Source organism: Tamandua tetradactyla, chromosome 10 (genome assembly GCF_023851605.1).
Source record: "Tamandua tetradactyla isolate mTamTet1 chromosome 10, mTamTet1.pri, whole genome shotgun sequence".
Classification (NCBI taxonomy): Eukaryota; Metazoa; Chordata; class Mammalia; order Pilosa; family Myrmecophagidae; genus Tamandua; species Tamandua tetradactyla.
The window spans coordinates 99207783-99219532 of record NC_135336.1 but is presented as its reverse complement, the minus strand read 5'-3'; the positions used below and the strand labels follow the sequence as shown (position 1 = coordinate 99219532).

General features: G+C 46.0%; 1 protein-coding gene across 2 annotated transcripts in view; it reads left to right on the top strand.

Moving 5' to 3' along the window:
• Positions 1-11750, top strand: part of C2CD2 (C2 calcium dependent domain containing 2) — a 76617-nt gene that overhangs the window by 48236 nt on the left and 16631 nt on the right. Inside the window, exons 8-12 of one of the 2 annotated variants that reach the window (XM_077118963.1) lie at positions 2115-2179; positions 3652-3776; positions 4471-4645; positions 5701-5814; positions 10019-10146. In XM_077118963.1, coding sequence (XP_076975078.1) covers positions 2115-2179; positions 3652-3776; positions 4471-4645; positions 5701-5814; positions 10019-10146 — 607 coding nt within the window. Of the gene's footprint in view, positions 1-2114; positions 2180-3651; positions 3777-4470; positions 4646-5697; positions 5815-10018; positions 10147-11750 lie in introns of both variants that reach the window. The other variant, XM_077118962.1, reaches the window with a different exon arrangement.

Below are 11750 nucleotides of genomic sequence, written 5' to 3'. Positions count from 1 at the left end.
AATTCGGCATGACCAGCGAGTTGATACCAGAAAGGTAAGGGTGGTTTAATATGAGGAAATCTATTAATAAAATTCACTGTATCATCACATCAAAGTGAGAATAATCATATCATCTCTGTAATGCCCAAAAGACATTCAGTGAAATTTCATACTCATTTAAAATACTGATTTTAAAATTCTTAAAACAAAATGTGTGGGTACTTCTTTAATAAGATTTTTAAGAATCATCATAAATGGTAAATACCAGAGGTATTTCCACTAAAGTCAAGGGAAGGATGACCACTGTTTTGTTCTGTAAGTGCTGGCAAATGCAATTCGAAAAGAAAAATAAATTTATGTAAATACCAGAGAGGAAGAAGCAAAACTGATCATTATCAGGAGATATAATTGTGTATCTGGGAGACTTGAGAAAAGCAACTAAGGCTATTAGAAATAATAGCAGATTGAGGGAGAAATAAAACTAGAAAAATTAATAGAAATGATAATTCAAGAAAGTGGCTGATTATAAAAATATAGAAAAATCAATCACTCTCTAATGCTTAAACAAAAGGCAGTTAGGAGAATTAATGGAGTAAATGTGTGTATGTGCAATGCATACACACAAACACACACATATAGCTTTTCTGAATCATTAATGAAAATATGAATAATCCCTTAGAAGACTGGAGAAAACTTCTGAACTGGAAATAGAAAAATAAAAAATATAACTGGCCAGAGACTTCTGAAGAGGGGTACAGCCTCAGAAATAGTTCATGTAAGCTTAAACACAAGAGATAGATTTCTTTTCCATTCACAGGTTGGTAAAGAAAAAGAGGTGTTGATAGTAGAAGTGAAAATTTTGGTAACCATTCTGGAGATTGGCCCTATGTATGAAAAAACTTCTTCAATGTGTGTGTGTGTCTTTCAACTGGAAATGACAATTTTTCTAAGGAAATAATCCCACAGTATGCAAAGATGACTGTATAAGAATACTTAGCTTGTTTATAATGATGAGAAATTGGAAATAGCCAGCCACTTTAAGTGTTGGTTTTTAAGGAGTGAGTTAAATAAGATCTCATAGAGCCAGATATCGGAATACTAGACAGCCATTAAAAATGATGTTGCTTCTGTAGTTGCCAACACAGAAAGATGTCCATGTATCATAAGTGGAAAAAATAGGCTACAAAGGATGAGAGAAGTATATTATGCTCCAGATTGCATTTTTACAAAGGTTTATGTACTTTCCTATACGGTACTGCGACTACACATGGCTCTTTAAATTTAAATGAATTAAGATTAAATGAAATGAATTTCAGTTCCTCAGTTACACTGACCACATATTTTAATGCAATTTTATTGCCACATGTACATATGCCATGCAGTTATCCAAAGTATACAATCAGCGGCTCACAATATCATCCTATAGTTGTGAATTCATCACCACAATTGATTCTACAACACTTTCACCACTCCAAAAATTAAAAATAAATAAAGAAAGAAAGAACACCCAAAATATCCCATACCCCGTATCCACCCCCCCATTATTTATTTATTTATTGTCCTATTTTCTTTCTTATCTGTCCATACATTGGATAAAGGGAGTGTCAGTCACAAGGTTTTCACAATCCCAGGTCACACCATGAAAACTCTAGTTATACAGTCATCTTCAAGAATCAAGGCTACTGGAACACAGCTCAACAGTTTCAGGTACTTCCCTCTAGCCACTCCAGTACTCCATAAAGTAAAAATGGATATCTATATAATCATAAGAATAACCTCCATATAACCTCTCAACTCTGTTTGAAGTCCCTTAGCCACTGACGCTTTATTTTGACTCATTTCTCTTCCCCCTTTGGTGCACTGACCACAGCCAGCGTGGCCAGCGGCTGCCATCTCGGGCAGTCCATGCACAGAGCGTCCCCCATGGCAGGAATGCTGGTGGCTCCCAGACGCTCTGTGACTGTGTCTGGTGGCGAGATTACAGATCACGTTCATTTTCTTAGTTATACAGCTCTGTGCTTTCTTAAATATTGGTGATAACTGTGTTCCTTTTTATAATAAAAAAAATACCATTTAAAAAGCATAAGAATGCATGGCATTTTTAAAGCACTCACAGCTTTTCTTCCCTTCCACAGTGAATTGAATGCCAACTCGAAGGAGTTACACCTGCAGATTTCAGAGGAGGGCGGGTCCTCCGAAGGTGGGTGCTGAGCAGGCGGACAGGGTGGGTCATCCAGCCACCCAGACCTGGGCCGTGGGAAGCTGGGAGCCGGGCACCCCAGCACCTCAGCCACGCCAGGTCGCCACAGGGAGTGTTTGGCCCAAAGTCAGTCTCGGTTCTTTTTTTTTGTTTTGATTTTAAATGTTAGCCTGACAGCATTATTTTTTATTATTTTTTTAAATTTTTCACATGGGCAAGCACCGGGAATCAAACCCAGGTCTCCGGCATGGCAGGCAAGAATTCTGCCACTGAGCCATCGTCGCACTACCCAAGTCTCGGTTCTTAATGTCAGTGTTTAACAAGTCATACAGCTTGGAAAAGAGCATGTCTAAGTAGGATTTCCTTGTAAAAGAGCCATAGCAGCTTAAATGGGACATGTGTTTTAGATGCAAGAAAGCAAGAACTAAAGGTAAAACCTTGGAGGTGACTGTGGACCTGGGTGTCTGTGTGTGTTTGTAAATCAGTAGTTTTAATATTTATTACATTGTTAAAAATTACCCTCAACATACCAAAAGGGGGGAGGGATCCTTGCCTGGCTTATCTGGCCATGAAATCAGGTCGTCTCGATAACCCCCTAAAACTAGAAAGGTGAAGGGAATAACCATCTTTAGCTTCTAGTTATCAGCAGGGACTTTGAGGCCATTTCCTGGATTCTGGGACCAAGTGAGAAACCCGTGAGAAGAACTGACTTTCCTGAGACAGCGAGGGTTGAGCCCGGGGCAGGCAGCTGTTTGCGTGGAGAAAAGTCTGCTTCCAGCCCCCCTCCTTGGGCCCCACCCCCGGGGGCTCCATCCCGATTACAGCCAAGTCTAGCCTGATGGGACATGAAATTTCAAACTTACGAAAATGAAACATAGTACAAAGAACAACCATTTAGCCTCTACTCAGACTCATCTATTCTTAACATTTTGCCTCATTTTCTTTATCACTTGCATTCTTTCTCTTTCACTCTGTTTCTCAGTCTCTCCCTGTCTCTTTCCCTGTCCCCGTCTCTCTCTCTACACACGTGTACGCACACACTCAACATCATATTGTTTCTGAACCAGGTGACAGTTGCTTTCAGCCTGGCCTTTTGGTCCTGTATTCTTCCCTGTGTCTTTCCTAGGAGGGGATATTCTCTTACATGCCCACAGTACAGGCAAATTCGTGAATAATTTACCTTGACACAATTATTTTATCTGATCTACTGCCCCCATCTCAACGTGTGTAGTCAATCCAATAATATTCTTGATTGCAGTTATTTTCCACTTCGGAACAGGTTCACTCTCCTTCTGGAACATTTCACAGTCTTTTCACTCTCTCTGGGCAGTGGGATTCTAGAAGCCTCCTGCTGGCCGACCATGTTCAGGGCAGCAGTGCGGCTGGTTCTCGCCCTGGCGTTGGCCTCTTGTCCCCGGGGAACCCTGTGGAGGCCACAGCGGTGCTCCTCGCCTGTCCTCCTGTCTTCCCAGGTCTGTATGCGGTGACGACCGTTCCTTTAGACTTGTTTAAGAAGCAGCCCTCAGGACCACAGAGCTTCGCGCTGCCGCAGGGGCCCGTCGGCGGCAGCTGGGAGCCGGGCTGGGTCACGGCGGAGGTATGGCCGGCCTCCTGCCCGTTGACCCACCGTGGGTGGGGGCGGCTTGGCTGTGTCCGAGTGTCCTCTTGTCCCAGTGGGATGTGAGAAGCTCGTCTTCCCTCGGAGCACATTCAACACAGAATGCCCACGTGGCCTGACCCCCCCCCTACCCCCCACTTCTCATAACACCCTGAAGCATGGAAAGCTGGGCCGCGAGCAGATGGCCGTGCCCAGCCGTCCATCGCGGCATCGCCCACAGTTGCCCAAGGGCAAGATCGATGGCGGTGTCCGCGGACGGCCGCGCGGATCAGCAGCGCCCGGGTGGGACAAAGAGCCTCGCTCAGCCCTGGGAAGGCGTGAGGCTCCGGCGCAGGCGTTCGCCCCGTCCGAGCGCGGTCCCGGGTGGGGCCCGCTGGCACCTGAGTCCACGCGCGTGACCCCCAGAGGAGCAGCCCGTGGGGAGGGGCGGAGAGTGGGTTCGCGGGGAGGGCAGCCGGGGAGGGACGTGCGGATAGCGCGTGTGTCGCAGGCTTTTCAATAAAATTAAAGGGGAAAGAAATGAAATCAGGAACAGACGAAAGGGCAGCTCCCCCGAGGAGAAGCCCACTTCATAGCCCTCGTTTCCGGACTGGAGGGGAGCAGACCCTCTGCCCTGGTGTCCGGTGGTCTTTCCATCCCGCCGTTCCCGCGCCGAGTGACCGGGTCTCTGCAGTTCTCTTACGTAGAACCCGGAGACTCGAAAGGCTGGCAGATGCCCTCCCCTGTTGCCGCTGCGAAGGTAGAGAAAGCCCGCACGGTGCTGCCCTGCGGCACCGTCGTCACGACCGCCACCACCGTGAAAACCAAGCCTCGCTGCGACGCGGGGCGGCCGGCCACCCCGAGCTCCGGTGAGTCCCCAAAACCCCGCCAGCCGCCCCCCGCCGGCGCGCCTTCTGTCGCTGCCACCCGCGGGGGCTGCGGGGCTGAGTCTCCTTAAGAAAGACCGCGTCGCTGGGGAAGCTTGGCTTTCGCTTAATTTTGTGTGTGTGCACGTGTGGATAGTTCTGTTGCCATTTTGTCCAATAAAGACACGTAACCGAAGCAAGGTGCGGCCCTGTAGTATATTCTGCAGTGCAACACTGAGATACATACGATGGGCGGTCCGCTTTGGTGACGCTCGAGCCATGTTATATGAAGTGTCCGTTACGTTTACGTGGGGACGCAAACTTTCTTGAAAATTTAGATATACGTGGTCGGGGTAGAGTGTCTTACATTAAAAAATATTTACAAGCAGGTTGGCTGGGTGGTTATTTAGATCCAGCTGAATTCTGGACACTACCCCGAGGCTGCCACCCTGGAGATGACTTCTGTATGTGATTTATTTTTTTTTTTTTTTTTTTTTTAAAGACAGAGAGAAGGAAGGAAGGAAGGAAGAAAGGGAAACATCTTTAAACATTTTCTTGTTTTATTGTATTTTGTTTTTCCGTTTTTTGTTACATGGGCTGGGGCCGGGAATCGAACCGAGGTCCTCCGGCATAGCAGGCAAGCACTTTGCCCGCTGAGCCACCGCGGCCCGCCCATGTGATTTATTTTTAAATGAGTGCATAAGTATTATGTAATCTCCCCAGAAGAGGTTGCTTGAGACCCTACTTGAATGCAAAGTAAAAAGTGAAATTCTGTTTTAATTAAAATGTTCCTGGAATTTTATTTAAACTGGGGTTCTCAACACCAATTTAGACCCAAATGATAATAATAAAGTAAAATATAAAAAACATCCAAAAAATAATAATATAAAAAATAAATATATAAAAAGCAAAGACTAAGAAAGATTGTTAAAATGATCTTCAGATTTGGTTTTGTGTTGGATGAGCAATGAAGTGAGAGGTATGACCTCGCTTTTCTGTAGCTGTGGGCTCACGGGGCTTGTTGTGTGCCCTTTATCATGCGCCACTTTCCTCAGCAGAGTCACCCACGAAAACTCCCGTTAGAGTGAAAGTGATTGAGAAGGACATCGCGGTCCAGTCCGGCTTGTGCCAAAATGCTCCCGTCAGCAAAACCTTCTCTTCCTCAGACACAGGTAATGGAAAGTTCCTGCCACCCTGTCCTACAGCCACATAGTATTCCAGCATATGTGTATACCCCAGTTTGTGTATCTGCTCGTCCATTGATGGACATTTGGGCTGATTCCAGAGTAAAGTCATGACGCATGCAACAGGGTGGATGAGTCTTGACGACATCATGTTGAGTGAAATTAGCCAGAAACAAAAGGACAAATACTGTATGGTCTTGCTGATATGAAGTAACGTTTATGAGCCAATTCTGAGAGTTTAGAGGTGAGAACACAGGTTATCAGGAGATAGGGTAGAGGTTGGATGTGTGATGGTGAAGGAATACTGAACGTTCAGTGGGACTGATTGTAAAGATACAGGAATGGATAGCACAATATATGTGATTGTCACACAATACTGTGAGTATAATGAGCAAAGCTGAGTCTGAGTATGCTTGAAAGAGGAAGGCTTCCCCCAGAAGGGAAGACAGAGGATAAAAACTGGTATTGTGTAAATTAGCGAAACCTGGAGTGGACAGTGGTGGTGATTATATGTACAAATATAGGAAAATTTTTACTTGAAGGATAACAATTAAATGTCACCATTGCAAGGTATTGAATATGGGATGGTATATGGAAAAAACACAATCAATGCAGCTAGAGTATATAGTTAACAGTAACATTGTAGTATTCTTTCATTAATTATAACAAAGGAACATACCAAAGCTAAATGTTAAAATAGGGATATAAGGGAGGGATATGGGATTCCTGTTGTTACTGTTTCTCTTTTTCTTTTCTCTTTTTTTTTCTTCTGTTCTTTCTTTGCAGAAGAAATGGAAATACTCTCATATAGACTGTGGTGGTGAGTGTATAACTAAATGATTATACTGGGGACCATTGATTGCTCACTTAGGATGGATTGTATGTATGTGACTAAAACTGCTTAAAAAATAAACTGAAAGATGCACGTGCTGGAGAAGATGCTACGAGAGAGAGAGATACACACACAAAAAAGCTCACTCATTCTCCCTATTCGCATCTCTCCAGCCACTCTAACATACCCCTTTCTCACCTGATAAGAAGTAAATACTCCAGAGTATTTACTTTTTTTTTCTGAGTAATCAGCAAAGAAGTAGAAGTAGAAAAAAGGAAATTGAAGTTGACCAATCACCAGGAGTGACACCAGTACCCCACTTTCAGTTCTAGGGAATATTTTAACAGAATAGATACAACAACTCAGTTTGCACTTGATAAAATTTCTGAACATTCTTGTTTTCTTTTTGTTCAGTCTACTCATTACATTAATTTTGTAAAATATCTAGGACTCATGGGCCATAATCACAAAAGCCATTGATCATTGTCTCCTACTGGCCCTTTAAACCTGTTTGATGGGGGTAGTTTCCCCTTCCCATACCCCTCCCGTGGTGAATTTCCCATTTTCTATGGCCACCTTCAGGTAATAGACATCTCTAAAGAGATGCTTCCTGGGCCTTTAAACCCCAGCACCATCTAAATTCAGTGACTGAACCCCCTCCACCGATCGCTCTTTCTGACCTTGCCAAGGTCAAAGATGGGGCAAGGAGGAGTGGACCCGAGCCGAGAAGGGTCTTAGTTGACGGGCACTGTCAGGAGATGGCCTTGTATTCTCTCGACCTGGGGGAAGACCCGACCCAGCTCTTATCTGCGGGGAGTTTTACAGTTCTCTCGCTCCCGCCTGGCCGGGGCCCCCAGCTGCCCAGGTGTTGCAAGGCTGTCCTTAGTGCAGCTTCCGCCCCTGCAGCCCCCCACCTCCGACGGCAAGACCCCGCCCTGCCTGGGGATACTCGGCTCCTTGTCCACACTCGGGGCTGCTCGAGGCGCGGCAGAAGGAGGCAGCTCCCCCTGCGCACTGGGAACCCCACACCCTGTCTCTCCTCACTGCAGTCAGGCGCCCTCGCCACACCCTTTGAAAATACAGCACCTAGGACACCGTCAAAACTCCGCTGGGAGAAGTACTTTTTTTAAAACAATGATTTTATTTTTAAAAATTATTTATTCCCATGACATTTACACAACCTAAAATTTCCCCCTTTAACCACATTTAAATATGTGATTCAGAGCCGTTAATTACCTACAGAATGTCGTGGACCGTCACCGCCATCCATTACCAACACTTCCATCGTCCCGGATGGAAACTCCGCACCCACTGAGCATTCAATTCCATTCCCTCCCACAGCCCGGCCCCTGGCAACCTGTGCTCTAGTTGCTGGGTGTATGAATTAGCTTATTCTAATGATCTCATACCAGTAAGATGAGACACCATTTGTCCTTGTGTGTCTGGCTTATTTCACTTCACATGATGTCTTCAGGATTCGTCTACATTGTTGCATGGATTGGAGCTTTGTTCCTTCCTTTCAGCATCTTACTGCTTTGGCGGCTTGGTCATTTAATTTTCATTGAGGCAGGATAGTGGAGATACAAGCGTTGACTCTGGGTCCGCCTCCTTGGCTGCCACACAGTGTCCCCGTTTGTCAAATGGGGTTAAACATGCCCCTCCTTCAAGGATTATTCTGATGATTACATGACGTAATGTGCACCGAGCCCGTTGAGTGGTGCCTGAGAGGTATTAACCTTTCAGTCGCTGTTGGCCAGTGTGTGGCTGTGAACATGGGAAGGAGTTCTGTTATTAGCTGGCCCTTCAAGGCCCTGGTGACATTTATTTGCTCATCACTCTTGGGATAAAAAAAAAATGAGTAAATACATTTCCTTCCAAAGTTCAGAAAGTGCTAAGAGGTCACAGAGGGTTTTTTGTTTGCTTGCTTTTGATGTTTTTCATCAGCTGTATTAAAGAGCTGTAGAAACAACAAAATGCCTGCATCTTAAGTGTTTACTTCATCGAATATCATGAAACCACATGGGGAATCAGGCTCTACATCAATGGTCAACAATCCACGGCTCATGCCCTCTTTTTTTTTCAATGCAATTTTATTGACATATATTCACATGGCATATAATCCATCCAAAGTATACATTGATGGCTCGCAGTGTCATAAGATGGTTCATCACCACATTCATTTTTTTTATCCTCACATAGTTGTATATTCATCACCATGATCATTTTTAGAGCATTTGCATCACTCAGAAAAAGAAATAAAAAGGAAAAAGCTATACATCCCATACCCCTTACCCCTCCCTCTCTTTGACCAATAGTATATTAATCTATTCTTTTTTTTTTTTTTACTCCTCATCACCCCCATTATTTAATTATTTTTGTCCTTATTTTTTTACTCATCTGTCCATACCCTGGGTAAAAGGTGCATCAGCCATAAGGTTTTCACAATCACACAGTCCCACTTAAAAAGCTATATTGGTGTACACTCATCTTCAAGAATCAAGGCTATTGGAACACAGCTCAACAGTTTCAGGAACTTCCCTCCCAGCCACTCCAATACACCATAAACTAAAAAGGGATCGCCATATGATGCATAAGAATAACCTCCAGGATAACCTCTCAACTCTGTTTGAAATCTCTCAGCCACTGACACTTTATTTTGCCTCATTTCTCTCTTCGCCCTCTTGGCCAGGTGTCATGCCCTCTCGTTGTGAACAAAGTTGTACTGGAATCCAGGCATGCACGTTCATTTATATGTGGTCTTTTGGCTGCTGCTGGGCTGCAGAAGTGGCGCTGAGTAGTTGTGACGGAGAATGGGTAGCCCGCAGAGCCTAAAATACTTATTCTCTGCCTTAGTCTGCCAGGGCTGCTGTAACAAGTGCCACCCACTGGTGGGTTAAACAACAGGGATTTGTTATCCTCCAGTTTTGGAGGCCAGAAACCTAAAATCTAGGTACTGTAGGGCATGATTTCCCTGAAGCCTGGGCACCTGGAGGTGGCTTGCCGGCCGGGACTCTAGACTTTGCTGCCAGCATACGGCCATCATCTCCTCCATCTCCTCCTCCAGCTTCCACTTCTGGGCCCCAATTCCCTTGGCTTGCAAGGCCTCCAGTCATATCGGATTAAGGCCACCCTGACTCAATTGGGCCTCGTCTTCAAAGATCCTATTTACAAATGAGTCTACACCCACAGGATAGGATTGGGACATGAACATTCCCCTGGGGGAAGCGATTCAACCCCAGCACTCTGTCCCTTTCTAGAAAGTACATGCCGACCTGTGCTGCAGGCCTGGGCCCTCAGCCCCGGAAGCGCCGCAGCAGTTTCTGACTGCGGACGTGCTCACCGCTGCCTTCCCTCTGACAGAGTTGCTGGTGTTGAACAGCGTGGACCCAGTGGCGGAAGTCGCCATCCGACAGCTCAGCGAATCCTCCAAACTCAAACTGAAGTCTCCCCGGAAGAAAAGCACGCTCATCATCTCGGGCGTCTCCAAGGTGCGGGCACGGCTGCCCCCCCCCCCGCCGCCGCCCCCGTGGAAACGCTGCCACGGTCTTGAGTGTAGTCCAGAAAGCTCCACATGCAGACGTCAGACGCTGTGCAGGGCGGTAGGCCGCCCGCGGGTCGTGGGACAGCGGTGGGGGAGGGCTGAGGGTCAGCCCCTCGGGGGCCGGCACAGGGGCCTGAGAGCGGGACAGGAATTCCAGAGCTGAGTGACCCGCTTTTTTAAAACTAATAATTTTTAGATTTTTAAATTTAAAACCTTTTTTTCTCAAACACTCCTTCTTCCCCTCTCCCCAATTCATCAGATAATCTCTAATCTACCTTCTGTATCTGCTAACTCACTATTTCCAGTCCTCTCTTATAAGTGATATCATACAATATTTGTCATTTGTGTTTTGCTTCTTTCACTGAGCACGATTTTTTCCAGGCTCTCTGGTGTTGCAGCAGGTCTGAGAACTTCATTCCTTCTTATGGCCGAGCAATATCCCACTGCATGGATAGGCCACGTTTTGTTTGTCATCTGTTGGATGCCTGACTCATTTCTGTCTTTCGGGTGTTGGGAATAATCTGCTGTAGACGTTGGTGGACGAGTATCTGACACCCTGCTTTTACTTTCTTGGGGTTATACCTAGAAATGGGATTGCCAGGCCATATGGTGATACCACATGTAACTTTTTGAGTAACAGCCATGTTGCTTTAAATGTTGCCATTTACCCTGGGTGTGGGGGGCTGGGCTCAGTTTCCACTGGACACCAGCTGGCAGGTGGGTTTAAGCATCAACCAAGGGCGTGGCAGGGGGGTGGGATTAGGGGATGGAGTTAGGGGAAACGCCATGCCTCGCTTAGGTTTCCTGGGTGCACTTCCAGTAGCAGCCAGCAGGGGGCAGCCAGCATCTCTGGGAAGTGCCATGCCCAATGTTTGGATTTTCTTTAGGTCTGTACTTTACAGTTTCTTTAAGGTTCTGTTTTAGTATTTTTGGGAGCCCATGGATCTTAGCATCTGATGTGTTCAATCCATTGTAATTATTTTTCTTGTGGCTCACATTGCCCCCACCTTGAGTCAGTGGGAACTTCTTCAAGACAGCAGTTAAATCAGCAAAGTGCAGTTATCAATTGTCGCTAGGCAAATTCACCTGTGTCACTGCCACCCAGATCAAGAACAGCACGACTGGCCCCCAAGAAGCCTTCCTGCCCCCTTCAGTCTCTCTCCCACCCTCAAGGAACCACTGTCCCACCTTCCAACCTCCCAGATTAGTTTAGCACCTTTATCTTTTTTACACCCAAATATATCCCTAAGAGGATACAAAGTGAGGACTGATGCATTTCTACCTAGAGTTAACATAGAGATGCTGTAGGAGCAAAGATGGAAAGGCAGACTCATTCTGAAACACTGAAGTTCCTCTGTTGCCATTTTTCCTATCTTCTACTGAGAAAGTCCAGTCTTCCATCTCACCTCTGGGGGGGTCAGGGGTGCCCCCAAACCCTTCCAGTGCTGGGCCGGTCTGTTGGAGGGAGGCTGTTAGTGGCTTCCATAACACCCTCCAGCCCTGGGAACCTTAGGCCATGCTCCAGAGGCCTCGCAGCCTGGTGGCTCTGAC